An 18,951-nucleotide genomic window follows, 5' to 3' on the forward strand; every position below is an offset into this window, starting at 1 on the left:
GTGATACCTTTTAATGGCTAACTGAAAAGATGGTAACACATTGCAAGCTTTCGAGACTACTCAGGTCTCTTCATCAGGCTAGACTAATACAAAATCTGAAGAGTCAAATATTTATGCACAATACAGCACAGAAAAAATGCAATAGATGACGTGAAGCAGAATTATCATTATGGAGAGGTAGAAACATAAATATTGGACCAGTCAAGGTGTGTGCATGAGATTTCTGAAATCTCATAGACTTTGCTGGTACTGTGAAACGCAGCTGAAAATTTGCATGAAAAAACGCCTAGTGTGAGCTTACCCTAAACATTAGCTATCGACAGGTGTCCAAACTTAGGTTTTGATCATTAATACGAAGAAATAAAAAGCATGTAAAAGTGGGATTGAAATCATTGGGTATCTATGCTATATATAATGAGGAAGACAGAACAGAAAACAGACGTCCTCAGACCATCCAGGGAAGGTGGCCATGCAGATCCAGGGTGGGAAGAAATCCTTTATGTAGAAGTTATAGAAGCAGCCTTATTGGCAGTGTTATATTTAAAGGAAAACTGTCAGTAGGATCATCCCTCCTAAGCCATCTATATGGGCATGCACATCATAGTAACGCCCCCTTTCAGGGAGATCTATGTTCTGCCCGTAGATCTTAACAGCTTATTGACATATTAAGAAAAACATGGATTTCTCGGGAATAAAACATTGGATTGCATGTATCATTTTATTCAACTTTCTTTGACTTGAAGGCTCATATAGACAGATTAAGGGCTCATACTCACTTGCGAGAGACTCGCACGATTCTCGTGCGAGTCTCTCGCATGAAAGCCTGGCACTGCCACCAGGACTCGGACTGGAGCATGTGGCTGCATAGAAATACATGTAGCTGCACACTCCAGTCTGAGTGCCGGTGGCAGTCCCAGGTTTTCATGCGAGAGACTCGCACCTCTCGCAAGTGAGTATGATCCCTAAGAAGGTTGATCCTACTGACAGATTCCTTTTAAAGGGAAGCTACCATCAGAAAATAACCTATTGGTTAAATGAGGTTTTTGTGCTAAAGGTATATTTAAGATATTTTTGGCAATTTTGTTTTCAATTTATTTTACATATCACAATTTGTATTAAAAATTAAAAAAATAAACATCCTACAATATTCATCCTGGCCACTGGGGCTTTTTCAAACTCTAACATCCCGTTTCAGGAAACAACATATGTACATAGAGACGATGGTCAGTTCCAACTTTACCTTTTATGTTTAAGTGTCTTATGAGCCTGTGCAAAGATAATTGTAAAGAGAGAGAGAACAGGGTCAGCTCAGAAATCACCTACTCTGATTGGAGGATCCTGTGTTATCAACTACATATAGAGGTGTCACCTGTTATTGTAATCCTGACTGATAATAAGGAGCCTTACTGTAAATTCTTCTTAAAAATGACAGGGAATAGTAGTCTAAAAAATGGCACAGTGGCCAGTGGGGAAACCTAAAGATCACTATATTTTTTTTTTTTATAAAGATCATGATATGAAAAGAAGGAATAAACAAACATTTCCAAACAATTTTTAAAAATAAATGTAACACAAAAACTTGACTTAAACAAAAGGAAGTTTTCTGATGAGAAAAAAGGAGTTTGTCAGCACACACTGGCTGTAAGAACCACGCACAGGAGCTTGTTGCACTTTTCAATCTGCCCAGTTCAGTGCACCTTTCCAATCACTTCTTTACTATATATCTCCACCCATCTCTGGCTCCTATTATGCCAGAGCTGTCAATCAAGCGAGAGGAGGGCAGAAGTTGGTGATGTACTGAACTGTATAGCCATGGCATGTGTGCACTGAATGCCTGTGCTTAGTTTGAACAATCCTGTTAGATGATCCTAACAGCAGACTGCAAACTGTCACTATTAGTACAGTATGTGCTGTCAAAACATCCATCAGAATTAAAGATGGGCATTCCCAGGGGCATTAATAAAGCATTTGTACCAAGCTTCCTTTAGCTCTTTCTCTTATTTGGTTACTAGATTGCACTTTGCAGTTCTTAACACAAAAAACACAAATCCATTACAACATCCTAGAGCTTTGTTTTAAACCATTGATTAATATTGACACTGAAGGAATAATAACAGGCCTGTTGTCTGGCCATTGTGCCATTCTGATAAAGAAGATAGTGATCTGGAATTCTTGGCATACACAAGTGAAGGGCATACACTGTCTCTGCAGTCCACATCGACGCGGCCACTGTTCAACAACAGCTGGAGTAACGCCAGGTTTCCTTTTCGCGCGGCCCAGAAAGCAGCATTGGCAAGAGGCGTTTCCTTCTGTGTAAAATAATAGCTCCATATTACTTTCATGGCATCTTGATTTAAAAGGCAAATAAACACATCACTGAATGGATTAACACAACAATGGAGAATATCTGGTGATTTGGGATTTATTCAAGGAAAGTTCATTACCCTCAAATCAAAGTACTCAACAGCATAAAGTAAACTTCACTACATATACTGAAATGTGAAATGTTCTTCCAAGTTTTTTAGATAACAGATCTCGACAGGTTCAGTTCTACCTTACGTGTGGCAGAAAGCCTTCACACTGTTGGTAAATCCAATGAAAAAGATATTTGTGGCAGTGAAAATAACAAATCCACATTTTCAGAAAACCAGTGAACATGCTAACACATGAGAAATATTTATTCTTCAAATTTCACATTGCATATTCCGCTCTTTATAGATGTTAAAGTGGTAAGAACAATAAACTACATCACCTTTATCCTTTGTGTACCATATCATTTTAAAGGAAATCTGTTTGACTGCATTCACATTAGAGAAGTCACCTGCACAGAACACAGCAGGTTATGTTTTTGACCCAAAAATTGCATTCAAATGTGTCCTCTGATGGGTCCATTCACTGCAATTAAGAAAATGAACTTCATTTGAAGAATGTTTGAATTCTATTTGAACTCCATCTATGACAGCACCGATCGTCAAAGCCATCACTGTTTGGTGCTATCAGATAGTGATATCCGACCAATCACTGCTCGAAACATCAGTCTAACCTCTCAATGACTGCACTGCACCGCTTCATTCCAGTCTATAAAAACATGCAGAGCGGTCATTGTGCTGATCTGCAAGCTGCCTTCCTGCGGGGATTTGTGATGCCACAGATTTCTGCTGTCATCACAGCTACTGTTGGTGCAGATCACATGAAGATCACCAAATCTTCCAATTCCTGACTTGTTGCAGTGTACCCTGTAGGGGGACAGCCCTTGCTACGAACTAAATGACTTTAAGAGACAATGCTCCCTTCTGATTTGTGTGCACTTGGACTAGTCCTTTCTCCCCTGCAGCTTGCTGTGTGTTGGTTTTGGTCAAGAAGCAGGAAGTGTGTCTGGTCAGGAAGTACAGAGGGAGCCTTGTGTCTGGGAGAGACAGGCACCTCTATAACTATAACCTAACAATGAAAGACTGGTAAATGAACTAATGGCTTCAAGGGAGAAGATTGTGCCCGGTTACTGCAAGATCAATCACCAGGCCCGTGTCAGAAGGAAAGAGTTGCATTGCGCAGCTAGAATAGTTCTTCCCGAGCATCTGTAACCTGAGAGAAAACAACACTGTGGTGCCAGTAATCTCTCAACATTGAAAGTGGGAACGAAACTAGCCCAAACTCGGCTCCACTACATCAGGACTATGCAGCAGCTACCTGACTTTCTTCTAAGCTACAGAAGTGTGAAGAAATAGTGAAGTAGGCAGAGATTCAGAGTGTGGATATTGTAATGTCGGGGTCCATGTACATTGCCCCTCTCTCCCAGCAGAGATGCTGACGCACTCACCACTGCTGCCCCGCACTCCCTCCTTCTTCTCCTGCTGCTGCAGCCAGGAGTCTGCCACAGCTCGCAGATCCCCGGACACTGTGCGTAGTGTACGCATGGTCCCGCCCTCTTAAAGGGACAGCACGCACCGTCCTAAAGGTTCCCCAGTTAATGTCTGGAAGACACTTATTATTTAAGGCACCTCCACTTGATTGGAGGTGCCTGTGCAATGTTGTTAGTCTGTTTCCATAACACACTTGCTAGCTCTCAGGTCCCAGTGCTCATATCCCAGTATACCTGCCTGTCTATCAGCCATGCCCACCTGCCTGTCTATCAGCCATGCCCACCTACCTGTCTATCAGCCAGGCCCACCTGCCTGACTACCAGCTGTGCCTGTACAGTAAACACCCAACAGGACACAAGACAACTCTAGCCACATCTGCACCAAGCTGCTACAACTCCGGACGTGACTCACCAGCCTGCCAGCTATGTACCAAGCCCTGGGCTGCGTCTGTCAGTTCCTCCATGTTATGGTGGTGATCCTGCTTTTTGTAGGGGGTTCATTAACCAGTACACACTACACTTCAAACTCTTGGCTCATCAGTTAGTTTCAGATTGGGCCAAAATGGCCTTCATCATGACCCATCTCAATGGCAAGGCTCTGGCGTGGCTCAACCACTATGCGAGAAAGGGGATTCTCTAGTGTTGAATCTCCCATCTTTTATCCCCTGCAAACTTGACTTATAAAGGAATGTTTAAAAAAGAACCACATCCATGGATTACTAATTTTTATTTCTGATCTACAGTTATTACACCATCCTATTGCACCCATCTAACCATTACAGCAAAAATCTGTACTCCAAAATAGCTTCCTTCTTTTCTGCCCTTTGCTGTGTGCCTGAACAGTAGTTTACAACCCCATATGAAATATTACCATACAGGGTAGAAATTGCATGATAAATTGTGTGGTCCATTTTCTCATGATACCCTTGTGAAAATCAAAAGTTTGGATCTAAAGCAACATTTTTTGTGGATTTTATTTTCTATTTAGACTTTTGTGAAGCATTTGTGGGTCCAAAAGGGTCACTAAACCCCTAGATAAATATTTGGAAGGTTGTAATTTCCAAAATGGGGTCACTTGTGTGCGATTTCTACTATTTTGGCACCTAAAGGGTTCTGCAATTGTGACATGGTGTCCGCAATCTATTCCAGACAAATGAGTGCTCTAAAAAGCACTTTTTCCCATCCAAGCCTTGCAGTATGCCTAAATAGTAGTTTCCACCAAATATGGGGTATCTGGTAATATTGCTTTACAAATTGTGTGGCCCACTTTCTCTTGTTACCCTTGAAAAAATTAAACATCTCGGTCTTATACAATATTATCATGAGAAAAAAAATGTAATTTTTCATTTTTACAGCCCAATGTTATAAAAATTTGTGAAGCACCTGTCAAGATACTGATCACACCTCTAGATGAATTCATTCCAAAAGTCAAATAGTGCTCTTTACAAGCCCCTGCCTTAGCAATGTTTTACTATATGGTATTGGAATATTCAGAAAAAAATGCACTATAAATTTTGAGCTTATATTTTTACTTCTACCCTTGTGAAATTTAAAAATTTGGGGCTAATCCCACACTTTAGAAAGAAATGTAGTTTTTCATGTTTTCCTTCAATTTTGCTTTGATTCCTGGGAAGCATTAGAATGGTGAACAAACTTCTTGAATCTAGTCTTACACACTTTAATAAATAGTCCCCTCAAAATAGCAACAAAAGTTAAATGTTCCCTAAAAAATATGTACATGTTATTGAAAAATATGAAAAATTGCTGATAAACTTTGAAGCCCTCTAACACCCTAAGGATATGTGTTGGACGCTGCATACTTGTGAAGTGTCCAACCCGCAGCGTTCAGATGTTACAGCATATCGGATGGGATTTCAAGAAATCTCATGCCCACTATGTGTCCACCGACGCCCGTGGCTTACCCGTGAAGATGGACATGTGACACGTCTTTCCAGACCGCAGCGTGTCAATTTCACCAATAGAATGTATTGGACGTGGTGTATCTGCATGGTTTAGTGAACACAGGTGGAATCACCTGCGTTCAATAGACGGCAGCGCTTTGGACGCAGCAAACATGCGCTGAATCCAAAGAGCTGCCATTTCCGGATCGTCTGCACCCGAACTAACAAAAAAAAAAAACTTTAGAAAAGTGGAACTGATCTAAAGTAGATGTGTAATAAAAGATATTTGTTAATTATTTTATGCACTCTGACTTTTCGTTTTAAAAAGCTTAAAAATTCAAAAGTTCAAAATTGTGAATTTTTCTAAATTCTCCTCATATTTTTGATATTTTCATAAATAAATGCAAATCATTTTCATCTAAATTTACCACAAAAACAAAGTACAATGTGTCACGATAAAAAATCTCATCATCACGAGAATAAGTTGAAGCATTCCAGAGTTATTACCACATAAAGGGACATGACAAATTTGAAAAATTTTGGCCTGGTCACAAACATGAAAACTGGCTTCGGCAATTATGGCATTTTATAATGAAGTTGGAGAAACTCTTTTTTATATTAGTTGTGTTGAGATGTTTACAGAGAACCTGTCAGCATGATTTTGAAATGCAAAGTAAAAACATGACTGTAATGACGCTGCTGCGATTTTTTCCTCAGTCCGATTAGAGCCGAGGAGAAACTTACAGATGAGCACTGAGTCCACATTGTATACCAGTGTGAACGAGCCCTTACACTTGAGCTAGCGATCTTTTACTTTGGACTCGCATTCTCATTTTCGTACATGTACTTTTAATGGTGGAAAGCTTTTGATATTTAGAGCCGGAAGCTGCTAACAGCGGTGACGTCAGTAACTATACTGCTCATTAGGGCAGCAAAGTCACACTGCCCTCTATGAGACTTGGTGACTCTGAGTAGTTACTGACGTCACCAGGCCACATGAAAGGCACTAAAGGGTGTAAGTATATTATATGTATGTGGCTTCTGAAATTATATATCTACAGGATATCTATCAATTTATCTATTTTACATATCTATTCTATCTACAGCTATGTGAAAAAGTGTTTGCCTCCTTACTGATTTCCTATTCTTTTTCATGTTTGTCACACTTAAGTAAATGTCTCTAATTACAAAACAAATTTAAATATTAGACAAAAGATAACACAAGAAATCACAAAATGCAGTTTTAAAATTAAGGTCTTTATTATTAAGGGAAAAAGAAATCCAAACCTACGTGTCCCTGTGTGAAAAAGTGATATCCCCCTAAGGCCTGTTTCACACTTCAGTTTTTTTGTGTCAGTTAAAATCTGAAAAAAAAACTACAAAGCAATAAGCACTCAGTCAATAATTGACATGTGCTGAATTCACCAAAGAAAATTACATAATATAAAGCAATCAGTGAATTTAAAACGTAACTTTTACTGATGTAAAATATAAAATAACACCATATGTGTCACCAAAGTACATAAAATTGATCGGTCAAATAAGGAACCTGATAATATAACATTTAAATCAGGCCCAAACTGACCATTAAAGAGATTTAAGTTACCTAAATACAGTTAGACAACAAGGAAAATATAGAAAAGACGAATAATTGATTCAAATTTAGACGCCTTAACCAAAACTTTGCATATAAATACAGATGTTTAAAAGCCCATAATGTCAGCTACACAAATATACATCATGCGAGTGAGATCATAAGTATAATAAAAAATGGAGTGATCTCACCCAAAGTTGAAAGCAGGATGGGAGTCTTCAATGATCAAATCAAGACCATGTTTCCTAAATCAAAGAAGTTGGGAGGACAATACCCATTTGGGACAAGGATACCCCCCGTTTTAGGGAAAGTGCAGGGCATGTTAATAGGGTTAGCTGTGGACTGCCCTTGTCAGGGCGGGAGTTTTGGGGATTAGATGATTGCTAGCCCCCTAGGGATTGACAGGGTATTGTCCTCCCAACTTCTTTGATTTAGGATTTCCTCCAAACGAAGAGAATGCCCCCTTGTTCTTGTCACAGTCCTTGGTACAAACAGTTCATTGGAGAGATCTCTGTATTGCACTCTGATATACTTGTACATATATATTAAGTCTCCCCTAAGTCTTCTCTTTTCTAGAGTAAATAGACCTAATTTTGATAACCTTTCTGAGTATTGTAGTGAACCAACTCCATTTATCATTTTAGTAGCCCGCCTTTGAACCCTTTCAAGTTCAGTAATGTCTTTCTTGAGCACCGGCGTCCAAAATTGCACACAATACTCCAAGTGTGGTCTGATGAGTGATTTGTACAGAGGGAGAATTATGTTTTCATCTCGTGTCCCCAGACCTCTTCTAATGCATCCCATGACCCTATTTGCTTTGGTGGCAGCTGCCTGACACTGGGCACTCCAACTTAGCTTCTTATTGACTAAGATGCCTAAGTCTTTTTCCATGTCTGATTTCCCCAGCAGTTTCCCATTTAGTAAGTAATTGTAGCATCTGTTTCTCCTTCCCATGTGCATAACCTTACACTTATCTGTGTTAAACCTCATTTGCCATTTTTCAGCCCAATTCTCCAATTTACTCAAATCTGTCTGTAGTTGCAAACTGTTCTCCTTTGTGTTAACTACCTTACATAGTTTTGTATCATCTGCAAATACTGATATTTTACTGTGTAAGCCATCCACTAGATCATTAATAAATATATTAAATAGTAATATATTAAATGAAACATATCAGTTGGATTAAGGTCAGGACTTTGATTAGGCCACTCAAGTCTTAAATTTGTTTTTCTTTAGCCAATCAGAGGTGGACTTGCTGGTGTTGCTTCAGCTTGAGATAACAAACAGATGGCCAGACATCCTCCTTCAGGATTTTTTTTGGTCGACAGCAGAATTCATGGTTCCATTTACCACAAGTCTTCCAGGTCCTAAATCATCAAAACAGCCCTTGATTACCTTAGCTAAGGAAAGTTAGGCCTGCAGTTCTTTGGTTGTTGTTGTGGAGTCCTTTTTAACATCTTGGATGAGCTGTCGCTGCGCTGTTGGAGTAATTTTTTGTCTGTCTGCCACCCTTGGGAAGGTTCACCAGTGTTCCATTTTTTCCTCATTTGTGGATAATGCCTCTCATTGTGGTTCGTTGGAGTCCCAAAGCTTTAAAAATGGCTTCATAACCTTTGCCTGACAGAGAGATCTCAATGACTTTGTTTCTCATTTGTTCCAGAGTTTCTTTGGATCGTGGCATAATGTCTATCTTTTGAGGACCTTTTGGTATAATTCATTTTGTCAGGCACGTCCTATTTAAGTATTTTCTTGATTGAGAACAGGTGTGGCAGTAATCAGGCCTGGGTGTGGCTAGGGAATTTGAACTCGGCTTACCAAAGATTTAATAAGCCATAGTTAATTTATGTCTTAAGGGAGGGGGAATCACTTTTTTCACACAGGGTCCTGTAGGTTTGGATTTCTTTTCTCCTTAATAAAAAAAAAACCTTCATTTAAAAACTGCATTTTGTGTTTACTTGTGTTATCTTTGTCTAATATTTATATTAGTGTGGTGATTCAAAACATTTAAGTGTGACAAACATGCAAAAGAATAGGAAATGAGGAGGGGGCAAACACTTTTTCACACAGCTCTATGTGTGTCTCTATCTATATACTGTATGTATCTATTATATATCTAATATCTATTTATTATCTATTATATATAATTAGAGTTGAGCGACTTTGGTTGGATTGGGTTTCATGAAACAAAATTTGTTTCAGATGAAACTGGCCCGACTAGGGCAAAAAAAGTCGGAGTTTCGTCCGAAACCCGACCCCAATGCAAGTCAATGGGGAATAAAAGTTGGCATTGAGTGAGTGGATGAATGTCATCCGCTCAATGCCGACTTTTATTTCCCATTGACTTGCATTGGGGTCGGGTTTCGGACGAAACTCCGACTTTTTTTGCCCTAGTCGGACCAGTTTCATCTGAAACAAATTTTGTTTCATGAAACCCGATCCGACTAAATTCGCTCAACTCTATATATAATCTTTCCATCATCTATTTGTCTATATCTTTATATAAGATTGCTTTAATTTGTGAACTAGCTTTAAGTTACATAGAGCATTATAGTATGTAAAAGATAAAAAGATATTATTTAAAAACGCATGTCATACAGATGTCATATGGATGCTAGGTGAGAAAAAAATCGCATTGCACTTGCATGAGTTCAAATCGCACCAATGACAATATCCGCAAAGGGTCTGTATTTTCTGAACGTGTTTGCGTGGGTTTCCTACAGGTTCTCCAGTTTCCTCCCACAATCCAAAGACATACTGATAGGGAATGTAGATTGTGAGCCCCAATGGGGAAAGCGATGATAATGTATGTAAAGCGCTGCTGCATATGATAGCGCTATTTAAGCAAAGCATAATAAATAAATAAATAAATAAATAAATGAATGAATGAACACTGAATCCAGCTCACATCACCTTATTTTTTCTCAGGCATATTCTAAGTGCGTGTAAAATCACAGCTTGCTAAGGCCTCTTTCACACATCAGGTTTTCGCCGTCAGGCGCGATCCGGCGCTTTTGACAGAAACCGGATCCGGCGAAATGCAATGCCGGATCCGGTTTCCCCCCCATTGACTTGCATTTGCGCCGGATCGCGCCGGATGGCCATGCGTTTCATCCGGTTTTCGCCGGATCCGGCAATGTGTCGCGATCCGGCGTCTGGAAAAAACGGCTACTGTAACGTTTTTTGTCTCCGGTGAAAAAGCCGGACACGCCGGATCCGGCGCGTCCGGCTTTTTCACACAATGAAAGCCTATGAGCGCCGCAATGCGCCTGATCCGGCGAAAGCCGGATCCGGTGGCCGGATCCGTTTTTTTTGGTCTGAGCATGCTCAGTAGCTCTGCCCACAAGACATATATAAAAGCAAGACAGTGGGACCCACAGCCACACCCAACATGCCACCCAAGAAAGCAACCAAGCGCAGCAGGAGAAGGCAGGAGACCACTGCAGCACCATCAGCACCACCACCACCCCAAATGGAGCAGCAAATGGAACATGCTGAGGAGGGGAGGCCAGCAGCAGATGAGAGACGGTAATTATCAAATCCCCCATTCCTCCAAACTAGGGCTATTGAATATCAAGATATTCATTGGCCCTTTGTTTCTCTTTATTCAACAGCCGCCCAATAGATGCAGCAGCAGCAGCAATGGCAGCAGCTGGAACACCACCCACAGGCATGGAGTGTGGCCACCAGGAAGACAGCACATCATCTTCTGGGAGCCCTCCCTCGCATCGTCAGCGTTTGACGGTAAGTTTTTATTTCCAAAATCCATCATCTCTGTAATATATGTCTATTCATTGCCTTTTATTTCAAAACAGGAATCACAAGATGAAGAGGAGCTCCCAGAAGAAGAAGGAAGGGGTGGACAGACACCTGGAGTGGGCTCACAATTGGTAAGTTTTTTGCATCAAACGCAGAAACACAACATCACACTACACACAGAAAACAATGTTCTGCAGACCACACACAGCAAACAAATGCCTACATCCAAAGACATAACATTTTTTGTTTTCTTCTCTAGTCTTCCCAATCTGGTGCTCGGCCAAGAGGTCCTCGCAGTGCCTCCCAGGGTCGTCGGCGACAGCAACGCGGCGGTCACCAGCGTGTAAGTATAAATATTTTTGCTTTGTTTTTTTGCACTTTTTATTTCATTTCTTTTGTGGAGGCTAATTATGTTATTTTTGTCTTTTTCTTTAACAGCCTTCACAGCGTGCTCCCGACTCTGACGGTGAGGATGGAGGACTCGATGTGGACCACCTCATCGATCTCGTCAGAGAAAGGGAGCCGCTCTGGAATATGGCTGACCGCCGCCACGCTGACCTTATCGTTACCCGACGACTCTGGGAGGAAATCTGTTCGCTCTTTGTGGGCCGCTGGGAGGACCTCGATGTTTGGGCCCAGATTAAAGAGCGTAAGTATATACAGTACCGGTTGCTTGATGTAAACCAGTGTTTCCCGAACTCCAGTCCTCGTGGTCCCCACGGATCATGTGTTCAGGATTTCTATTTACTATGAAAATCCTGAAAACATGACCCCTGGGGACCATGAGGACTGGAGTTTGTGAAACACTGATGTTGTATACTAACCACTCCTTTCTCGTTTCAGGGAACAGAATTGTGAATCGGTGGCGGTCTGTGAGGAATCGTTTCAAGAAGGAGTTCAATAAAGAGATGCGGGCCCCGAGTGGATCTGGAGGACGCAGGAGCAAGTACAAGTACGCACAAGCCCTGTCGTTCCTCCGGGAAACAATGGTCACTAGAAGGTAAATATTACACACCACATGTGAAAAAAAATGTTAGATGTAACTTTTTTTTTTCAGCCAGGGCCATACCATGTCAGTATTTTAATTGTTTTTTTTTCTCTTTATTCCACAGCACGGTGAGCAGCACTCGGGAGCCTGCACGATTGGACCCTTCTGAGGCGATCCCTGAGGAGACCGGCACCGAGGGACACTTCGACCGCCCCGGTACATCTGCACCTTCCCAGCCTTCCCACACATTCGACCCATCTGTCCCATCCACCAGCACAGGAGCATCGTGGCCGCCTACATTACATGAAGCTGCTGGTGAGGAGATCGCTTTCCCTTTACCCCACCCTTCTGCCCCTGCCACCTCTAGTACACCTGCGGGTACTGGGTGGCAGCGGCAGAGGGGTCAGGAAAAGAGTTATGCGCCAGAGTTCTTGCATCTGAATGCATCTTTCCAGAACTGTCTAAAAGTCTTGTCAGAGCAAATCTCCGCAGGCTTTCAGCAGATCAACTCCAGCATTCTGGAGGTGAAGACACTTCTGCAAACCATGCATTCAGAAGCAAGATCTTCGCCAAACCACACCTTTTTCAGGTCTGTTGTGGAGCGCATGGCAACACTATCTCCTACCCAGCAGATGCATGTAATGCATTCGTGCCACGGTGCTCTACAGCAGGTTACCTCCCAACCTCCACCTCCCACCACTGTAGTTCCTCCATCTGCACCCCCTCCAGCCACTTTCCATCCTCCCCCTCCTATTACATCTGCACCCCCTCCAGCCACTTTCCATCCTCCCCCTCCTATTACATCTGCACCCCCTCCAGCCACTTTCCATCCTCCCCCTCCTATTACATACCAGCAACCTCACCAGTACCAGCAACCTTCCCAGTACCAGCAACCTCCCCAGTACCAGACATCTCCCCACTTCCAGCAACCTGCCCCGTACCAAACTCCTTCCCCGTACCAAACTCCTTCCCCGTACCAAACTCCTTCCCCATACAACTTTCCATCAACATCATCTGCTCCTACAGTCCCTGCCCAACCCTCCACTCCACCGCCCACCACCTCTTCTGCCTCCCACATGTCCACCCATTCTGTAGCTTTTTCCACACCATCACCTCTAACTGTTCCTTCCCCACCACGATCCCAGTCCTCTCTCCACACTCCCATTGTCGAAGTGTCCCGCAGCCCCTCCAGCAGTATTTCCACCCCACACTACACCGAGTTATAATGTTTTTTTTGTAATAAAAATGCCCATTTGGTTGGTTTCAAACCTTTATTAAAAAAGTTTTTTTAACTTTAAAAACAGTTTACACAAAAAAAAATATTTTAAATAAAAGTTAAATTATTGTTTACACTGGTTGTCTGTCATTTCTTTCTGCGGCGAAATATGTTTAAAAAAAAGGTTAAATACAGGGTATTTAAAAGGTAAAAAGGTATTCAAAACCAGGTATATAACTGTGGGTAAATTTTAGCTTTTTGCCACAGTTGTGTTCCTGGTTGTGTTTGAAGCAAAGTATTTCACCTGAAAAGTTGTGTTTATTGTTGGTGATTTCCTAACAATGTACACAACTTTTGTTAAAAGGTGAAATACTTTGCATAAAACACAACCAGGTACACACCTGTGGCCTAAAGGTAAAAATACTAAGACCATGACAAGATAGCCAACTTTGGTTGGCAAAGGTATATACTGTTGGTCCAGAAGGTACACAAGTTTGGTTAGGGCACAAATCTTTCACACTCTGTCATCCCAGTGTACTCTGCCTTGAGGTGACATAAAGTATAGTGCAAAATTGTCCCTCATTACTGAAACCGTCACAGAACTTCTAGTGGTAATATTTCCAATGACAACATCCATCTTCGCCAGTAACTTGCTCTTCTCTCCAACCTGCACTTTCTCCTCTACAACCTGTCAAAGAAGGGCTGTAGGAACATGCTATATATAGTTTTCCAGTAGCCAATCCCGTTCGGAAGGCCACAAAGGTCAATTTTAAAAACCAGATCCGGCGTAATCCGTCAAAAAATGGATAGAAAAACGGATGAACCGGATGAGACGGATCCGGTTTTGTCTGTCAAGAACAAGACGGATCCGGCAGAAAACCGGATCCGGCACATCAGGTTTTACAAAACATTTGCCGGATCCGGCATTCCGGCACGACGCCGGATCGCGCCTGACGCCGAAAACCTGATGTGTGAAAGTAGCCTAAGATTGTACGTGTATATCTTCCGAGACTCCCCAATCAAAGCCTATGGGTGCTAGAAAAACTTGGACACCACTCCGACTATCGGTATAGGCATAGCTTGCGCCAAATACACAAACATTTTCCTCATTTCAGCTCATTAAGCCATTTAATTCAATGGGGGAAATCAGTGAGAACTGCACAGCCATACACATGTCATACGGATGCCATATGGATACACAGGTGCGAGAAAATCGCATCATCGCATTGTAAACACATTACACACGGATGACCATACGGAGAACACTTGTCCGATTTTCCATACGTTAAGTGTGACGTTGGCCTAAGGTGTCAACAGATGGAAACTGTCCTGTCTCCTTGGGTTAATATATATGCATTATGATTTAAATACCTGGTACAATCTATGCTATGATTTATTGTAGTGATTCATAGGGCTAAGGGCTCGTTCAGTCCACCATATTTTCTGTCCAAATGTGATCCGTCAAGACATCAGATCGCACTCGGACTAATGTAAATCTATGAATCTGTCCGATCTTTTCCTGAAACCAAGCCAGTCTGAGGAAAAAAATGGCAACATGATCGACTTTGATCCAATTATTGGATCGCACTTGGTGATACACGTCAGTGAGTGCGTGAAAATCATCAGACTGCACTCGGATGACATCTGAGTGCGGTCTCATTTTTGCTGACTCACAGAATGGAGAACATGGAGAAATTTTGTTCTCCATCTTCTCCTCACAGTGTGATCCGATTTTCTCAGCTGAGAGAATTGGATCACGCTATGCTGACACGCTAAACAGAGTTTGATGAGAATGCCATTTGCATAATCATCCCGATTGTTTTGGGTGAGAGGATCTATGGCCGTCTGACTCTATACTAAAGGACGTCCATTACGCCACATGGGCATCTCTAAAGTTATTTGGTCATTCATCATAAATAGAGATTTAAATGGATGGATCTCCATGTGAGCTTAGGAGACATAAAAGGGTCTGCCAGTGTTATATTTCTATTCCATCTTTTTTACAATGAGAATTTTGCTGCAGACTGCACTACCCTGGCTTTAGAAATCCTGGAGCCCCTAATAGATAGCATAAAATCACTTCCAGATATTCTCTCCTCAGATCCCCTAGTGGGGAAAGTTTTTCTAAAGTAAGTGACAATTTCTCGTATGGCAGACTTCAAACAACTGTCAATTACAAAAAGGTTTTCAAATCACTTTATGGGGGAAAAATACAATCTAAAGTCTCCAAAATCCAGCTGACTAAACCTATATGACATTGCCGTTGACTATGCATTGCAGCTATCTGTGAGTTAATGCACTCCTATAGAAAATGACTGCTGTAAGACAGAACACTTGAGCCAAGAGTCGTCATCAGGCCCCAGGCGGAATCTATTTGGCATTGTCCCATTAGCTGAAGCCAAGTGCTACATCTAGATTCAGGCAGTTTTTGCTAGCAAGTGCGGTATTCCTTTCAAGGACAGCCCCAGCCTTTTCTTGCTAGTAAACCTGCGCAGACCTTTCTCCATTCCGTACTTATGGAAGATCTTCAATAACATTTTTTATCATTGCCATAGTTTGTATTGTGCATCAGGTATAAGGCCAGATGCACTTTTTCTGAATTGTCAGCTTCATTCATGGCAGTTTTTATGTAATGTGACCCAGTGTCACACTGAAGAACACTGGGCCCACGGGAGGCTTTGATTCTGAGGGTCCGCCTTTCTCCCCCACTGAAGAGCAACTGCAAGGTTTGCACTGTGAACTCTTCTGAAGGAGAAGCCAGGGCCCACCGGAGGATTCTCCGGCTCTCTGGTGGGTCAGTCCAACCCCGATGTGACCATCACTCTGACGACCTGAATCATACAGCGTCTTCTATATTATAGCCTTGATGAGAATCTCATAGAAATAAATATACAGACTGAATAGGGACCCACAAAAAAGGACGCCATAGTATTCAGGTAACCGAAGAGCAGGTCAAACGATGCCAAAACTAGGCTAAGAATTCAGCAATACAGTGCCCCATAACAGTTCCACCTGCACTACCTTTTTCTTGATGTCCTATAGAAACGGTGGCATATTTTCTTAAACTGCTTCTTTTAGGGTCTGTGAAGACGTTCTGTAGAGCACAGTATCATGCCAACCTTTCGAGTGAAGCACTTTGTTTTACAATATTTGCTCTATGATCTAACCAAGTCATTATAAGAGCGAGATAAGCAAGAACCGTGTCCTGAAAAGATCACCAGCTAACGACTGGACCGGTGTCAAAAATGTAAGACCGATGAGACACTGTCATAAACCGTAAAGATATCGGGAGTGAAAAGTGAATTACATATAGAAACTGATCTACACATATTTCACAAAGAGAAGAAATGACAAATAAATCCACTATTGGGCCACATTGGTGACTGTTTCAATAAGCAAATATATACAAATATTTATAAATAATAGTGGTAATAATAATACTTAAAATAATATAAAGCTTTGTGAATGCTCTAAATAACAAGCTCCCTGCAAAGCATCCTAACCCGAGGTTCCCAGCTTTGTCTTTTCTTTCCCACTCCGGATATTTGCTGGCTCATTTCTGCAGAATGTAGCTCAGGACCCGCACCAGCCATATCTGCACTATGCTATCCCAGAGGCCTGGACAGCAGAAACCTTAGTCTGGGGCCTTGCCATTTTTACAGCTTCATCTGAATGGAACACAATTCTCACTTGCCTTGAAAGACATCATGCACATGTCGTAGCGGCAGCAGATTCCTCCTAGTCCAGGAAGGTTATGAAGAATAGGATCAGTAGCTTACTCTGGGATTCTGAGCTCCAGCTCGCCTCTTCCATCAGCAGATACTGAGAGAATAAAATCTCCAAGATTTACATCCGCAGAGTCGTGGCCAGCAATACTGACTAGTTCACTGCCGGAATCCCTGGGAGAGAATCCCTAAAGTACCGCAAGACGTCTAAAGTGTTCAAGGGTTGCTTTTAGTGTACACATAGGAAACATATAGCAGTGAAATAAGTGCAGCAGGATGCCATACAGGAAAGATGTATATCTTTGTACCGTGTTAGCCAGTAGATAGAAAAATATTCAGGATTGAGAGTCCTCAGTAGTTGATACCTTTTAATGGCTAACTGAAAAGATGGTAACACATTGCAAGCTTTCCAGACTACTCAGGTCTCTTCATCAGGCTAGACTAATACAAAATCTGAAGTCACATATTTATGCACAATACAGCCTAGAAAAAATGCAATAGATAAGACAAGTGACGTGAAGCAGAACTATCAATATGGGAGAGGGAGAAACATAAATATAAACATTGGACCAGTTCATAGATAAGGAGTCCGGATGCCATAGGATTCCCCTTCGTATACATATAGGTAGCAATTCATGACAATGGTGTATACTTGTATCATCACGCCTTCTATTTAGTACATTCACCTGACCTGCCATTTCATTAATGGGTCTTGGATATATCTGCTAAGAATACAAAGGGTAGAACAGAGGATAATAACTTTTAAACTTTACTTAAACTAAGCAGAATTTAATAAGACAGAATAAGACATTGTGTGCTTGTGTAAGGTTGACACCTGCATATCCCAAACTCCCATTTTGTGTTTTGGCATGATTGATGCGTCATCACAGACATGGTTGCCAACTTGACTTTTTATTTTTTCTGGACAGCTTATTAAAAAATTATCAGTAGATAAAACTTTTATGGATCAGGGGAAAAAGTCTCCTATTTGACAGACTGTCCTGGAATTTCTGGATAGTTGGAAACCCTGATTATTTAATAATATCTAATACATGTGGCTCGCGGTCCCAGGAATTGTGGCTCGCGACTGTCTGCCAGCTTGGTGCATTAGGTCCAGGTCTAGCAAACAGGTAGGAGGAGTCGATCTCAAAATGGTGAATTTTGTGAGTAGCCCTGCACAGAAGAACAGATCTGGATGCACATTTACTGGTCTTAGGGGTTTAGAGATGTTTTAGGTATGGTACGCTGGAGGATGGTACTACCTGTTAGAGGAGGTGCTCGAAGCTGGATGCGACAATGTGTTGGGAGTCCTTGATGGGAGAATACTGAATGGGGGTATTGTGGGAACCCCTGGATCTCAGTGTACTTCTTTGGAGTGATTTCTGTGGAAAAGCTTCGGTTATCATTAATGGGGGCTTTGGTTGACACTACTTTGAGGGGGACAGGAGCAGGATGTTGCTCGTGCCCCCCTCTCAGAGCTGAATGTGGCTCACAACCCTCTCTCTAAGCTGAATGTGGCTTTCAAGGTCAAAAAGGTTAGGGACCACTGATCTAATATCTTTAGGTAAAGGGGTTTTCACCTTAACTCTAATCAATGGCTTTCCTCTTGCTGATCCAAAACATCAACTGCAAACATGCCAGGAAATGTACACAGTGGTCAATGGCCAGACCCTAACCCTATCCTTTGTATTGAAGTGATTAATTAGCCTGTGCAAAGATCATTGTGAAGAGAGGGGGAGCAGGTCCGCTAAGACATCAGCCACTGTGAATGGCGATTCCGTTATTATCAGTTGTGTATAGATGTGTCTGTTAGCTGTCATTGTAATCCTGACTCTGATGATAAGGAGCCTTGATGAAAACTCTTCCTGAAAAGAGAGGAAGTAGGAGGCTGAAAACAGACTTAGTGGCCGGT

The 18,951-nt window shown here is 41.8% G+C and overlaps 1 protein-coding gene across 1 annotated transcript in view; it reads right to left on the reverse strand.

The window, feature by feature from the left end:
• The window catches only part of ANKRD29 (ankyrin repeat domain 29), a 97,913-nt gene extending 80,746 nt beyond the window's left edge, over window positions 1–17,167 (reverse strand). Inside the window, exons 1-2 of the mRNA XM_073550800.1 lie at window positions 17,009–17,167; window positions 2,199–2,309 (exon numbers count right to left, since the gene is read on the reverse strand). Coding sequence (XP_073406901.1) covers window positions 2,199–2,309; window positions 17,009–17,029 — 132 coding nt within the window. The 5' untranslated portion in view covers window positions 17,030–17,167. The remainder of the gene's footprint in view (window positions 1–2,198; window positions 2,310–17,008) is intronic.
• Window positions 17,168–18,951: the final 1,784 nt, after the last annotated feature.

This window comes from Dendrobates tinctorius, unplaced genomic scaffold (genome assembly GCF_039654945.1).
Source record: "Dendrobates tinctorius isolate UK_male_01 unplaced genomic scaffold, ASM3965494v1 ptg000171l, whole genome shotgun sequence".
Lineage (NCBI taxonomy): Eukaryota > Metazoa > Chordata > Amphibia > Anura > Dendrobatidae > Dendrobates > Dendrobates tinctorius.